We start from the raw sequence: 3,425 nt of genomic DNA on the forward strand, positions 1-3,425 counted from the left end.
TCTAATTGCTGGTTGCTTTCGGCATTTTATCTGTAAAATAAATAAAAAAGTATTAAATAAATGCAAGTTTATTTAATAAAAATTAAAATATACTTACAGCTTTCAATCTGCGTGCTGTTACAAATGGAGACAAAAAAATGAAAAATTTCTCCATTCGAATAATAATTTGGCGGGATTTTAATCTGGTCGTCCCTCTTTTCCAATTGCTAAACGTCAAAACCTCCTCAATCCAGTCAACTGTCAAAGTTTAGGTGGTTTTGACGTTTAGCAATTGTTCTCTCACTTCCAGTGAGAGACGAGTTGGGCATCCCCTTATTCCTGCTTGAAACGATAGAGCAACCAAGAATGATAGAGTACAAGATTGCGCAGATGAGAGACAAAAAATTTTTCGTTCTGCGCATCTACGTCACACGGCTCATAAATTTCGTGAAATAGCTTGAGTAGCAAGTAAATATTGCTTGTTAATAATAATTGATTGGTTTTTGGTTTATAAAAATGAAATAAAATATTGAAGGTCCCCGAGATTTTAGATTTTTATTAATTATTATTTTGTAATATAAATATTTTTATTAATTGTTCTATTAAAATACGCACCAAACAAAAAATGGAAAAATTAACTCATTTACAAAAATCGCAATGCAAGTTAAATATGAAAATAATTACAATTATGGATCAGTTTGAATATTTAACATAAGACTTGAAATTAAAAGAAATATTTAAATTAAACAATTCAGATTTTATAATGTCTTTAATTTTATTCTGCTTGTGCTTTTTATTTGAATATGAATCGACGCAGATTATTATTAATGTAACTATGGCCTTAGCATATTCTTATTCTTAAAATCTAATTAATGAGATGTCTGACATTTTTTCTGTTTGCACAGCGCATCTATGTCAGCTGGAGTTTTAGAAGTGGCTATGCGCAAAATGCCTTTAAGATGGCTATCTAATAAAGATGATCTGGTTTTTGATTTGTTAAGTTTCATGCGAGAAAACAGCTGCTCGGAAATACATATGTACTGCCAAATAAAGAAATTTGTTGAATAGCCAGCTTAGTAAGGTTTGTTTTCAGATGAGAGCTGCTTTGCAATTCTATTAACTCCAGCTGTGAATTCAGCGCAGCGCCTTCAATTTCAACATCAAATGGATTTGAAATGGATTCTTTCATATTGTAAGTTGTATTTGCACAGGATGTAAGGGAAAGTACATATTTGCATGTATTTTATAAACCACAAACCTCTAAGCATTCCGACTTGAATATTTTTAACAGGTGGTAATACAGTATCGGATACTTTATCGTAACAAAAAACTTCTCTTAGCTTGGCTTCGTCGAAACTTAAAACGCAAAGTTTTTGTTCTTTGGTCATATGCCTAGTTTCACCAAGAACTTGAACAACCGGCTTTGAAATGCCGCGGTCTATTTCCACTTTCTGAGCCCATGACTGAAGCGTGCGAACTGCTGAAAGCGGAAAATTACTTCTTCTTAAAAGCCTATATCCTTTTGCACTAGCAGAATATAGTGTAATGGAGTTGGCTATGTCAGTCTTCGTCCAAGTTCGCCTTTTGGATCCGTTTTTCAATTTTTTTATCTGACCGTCCGTAAAAATCCCCTTTAACGTTTCTTCAACATTCACTCAGATTTAGTTAGTTTTACTTTTAACTCGCTTATTTCAAATTCAAGTTTGCGCTTGGCATGCGAAAAATCATCTTCAAGTTTTTTATTTTTAGTTTGAAGTTTTCTGTGATAAAAAGCATAAAGTTTATATATAAATACATATGCAATGCTACATTTTGAAAAAAATCTTTACTTACACTTTTTTCTCTAGCATTTTTATTTTGTCTCCTTGCCCTGAACTTTCTTTAATAGCAGCGTCTTCAGTGCACAATTCATTCAAACTATTTTCCATTGAAAGGTCTGCACAATCCTCAGTCACGTTAAAATCTTCAGCAGGTATACACTGTACTCGCACTTCTTGAGGTTGGTCAACATTTATCAACAGTGAAGTCACTATTTTCTTATTTTCCCTGCGCTCAGCTCTGGTGCCTCGCTGCTCATTTTCACTAGCTGCAACGTTATAGCGACAGGGAATAGCTCCTGGTTTAAAAGTCCTTTTGGCGGCAAGGCCTATGAAAAGTTTAAAATTAAAATATTTTAAGACAAAGGTGATTTATCAACCCACCCATTTCGTACCTCCCGTTTCCAATAATGTCTTCATCGTGGAAGTGGTCCATGCAAATTCGCCATGTTTTCGGCTTAAATGCTTGATTATTTCTACAAAATTGGATCCACTTTTTTGCTGCCCTTTATCGTTCGGAAACATAAAAAATGTTTTCTTCACATTTTTATTTCTTGTATCATTGACACAGTTTTTCACTACACACTTCATTTTGTTATTTAAATACAAAATTACACGGTTAAAATAAATTGTTTCTATATTCACATTGATTGGTACCACGAATTTATAGCTGTCAAATTTTTTACTGCGCCGTGTGACGTAAGCAATTGTTTGTTTACATTTTTCAAGTATAACGGACCTACGCAATGCGTAATCTCTTTTCTATCATTCTTGTAGAGCAACGACATTCAACTTCAATATTGGAATTCCCAACAAAATAAATTTACAAAAATTGATAGTTTGCATCAGCGAATGGCAATAATGAGCCTACTTTATGGTAAATCCGCCCTTCAATCTGTTGTGTAGAATTTTCAAAAAGGAGAACATAATTTTTGCAAAGATCGCAAAATTCACTTTCATCAGGACGGATGACAGTTATGTTATGCGTCGAAATTAGTTGGAATGAAATTAACACGAATGGTATTGGTCGCACCAAACGAAGTCATTTGGAAACATGAATTATACTTTTGTATATTCGCCAAAAAGTGCTTCGACTCAGATGTAAATCCCAAAAACAAAGATCTCAATGTCTCTGGAGGTGGGTTCAATGCCGGCAATTTATCTCTTCCATTAGTACAACATAACCCCACCGTTTCATTTTTGAATTTGAATGCTTTGCAATGTCCACAAACTACAATGTCCATAAACTGATGCCTGCAAATTATATTTCAATGAATTTTCATAATTAAACGCTGTTGGATTCAAATTTCCTAAAACACGTGCCCTATTTTGCAATATTCTTCTACGTGTACGTTGCCGATCAACTAAACTTCTTTGCAAATGCCGCACATAATTTTCCTGTTTTCTTCTAACTGCTACCTGTGATGCAGCGCGAGTTAATACATGACTTACACTGAACCCAACTGATAATAGCTACCACACATATACATCTGCCTAAGGTTTCAAGACCGGACCATACTCTTGTGGAACCCAAGGAGGTGACGTAGTAACCGATACCCAGAGCATACTAAAATTGTTGATCGCTTATGACAGCTGATACATGTACAGGATTATTATCTGATCATTATC

General features: G+C 34.2%; 1 protein-coding gene across 2 annotated transcripts; it reads right to left on the minus strand.

Moving 5' to 3' along the window:
• Positions 1–1,085: 1,085 nt before the first annotated feature.
• Positions 1,086–3,224, minus strand: LOC120782054. Of its 2 annotated transcripts, none has more exons than XM_040114206.1 (3): positions 2,192–3,224; positions 1,813–2,125; positions 1,086–1,739 (listed from the first exon to the last, which is right to left on the minus strand). In XM_040114206.1, the coding sequence occupies exons 1-3, from the start codon at positions 2,385–2,387 to the stop codon at positions 1,631–1,633; spliced, it is 618 nt and encodes a 205-aa protein (XP_039970140.1). In that variant the 5' UTR covers positions 2,388–3,224; the 3' UTR covers positions 1,086–1,630. The 2 variants fall into 2 exon arrangements, with proteins under 2 accessions (XP_039970140.1, XP_039970141.1); XM_040114207.1 differs by having other exon boundaries at positions 2,181–3,224.
• Between the last annotated feature and the right edge of the window lie 201 nt (positions 3,225–3,425).

The sequence above is a fragment of the Bactrocera tryoni genome, unplaced genomic scaffold (assembly GCF_016617805.1).
Source record: "Bactrocera tryoni isolate S06 unplaced genomic scaffold, CSIRO_BtryS06_freeze2 scaffold_925, whole genome shotgun sequence".
In the NCBI taxonomy this organism is placed as follows: Eukaryota; Metazoa; Arthropoda; class Insecta; order Diptera; family Tephritidae; genus Bactrocera; species Bactrocera tryoni.

Bases quoted from the DNA above. Each gene is read 5' to 3' on its own strand.
- LOC120782054 (XM_040114206.1), bottom strand. From the start codon at position 2,387: ATGAAGTGTGTAGTGAAAAACTGTGTCAATGATACAAGAAATAAAAAT. The intron at 2,126-2,191 runs GTACGAAATGGG...AACTTTTCATAG, and splicing joins GACATTATTGGAAACGGGAG to GCCTTGCCGCCAAAAGGACT. The intron at 1,740-1,812 runs GTAAGTAAAGAT...TTTTTATCACAG, and splicing joins AAAATGCTAGAGAAAAAAGT to AAAACTTCAAACTAAAAATA.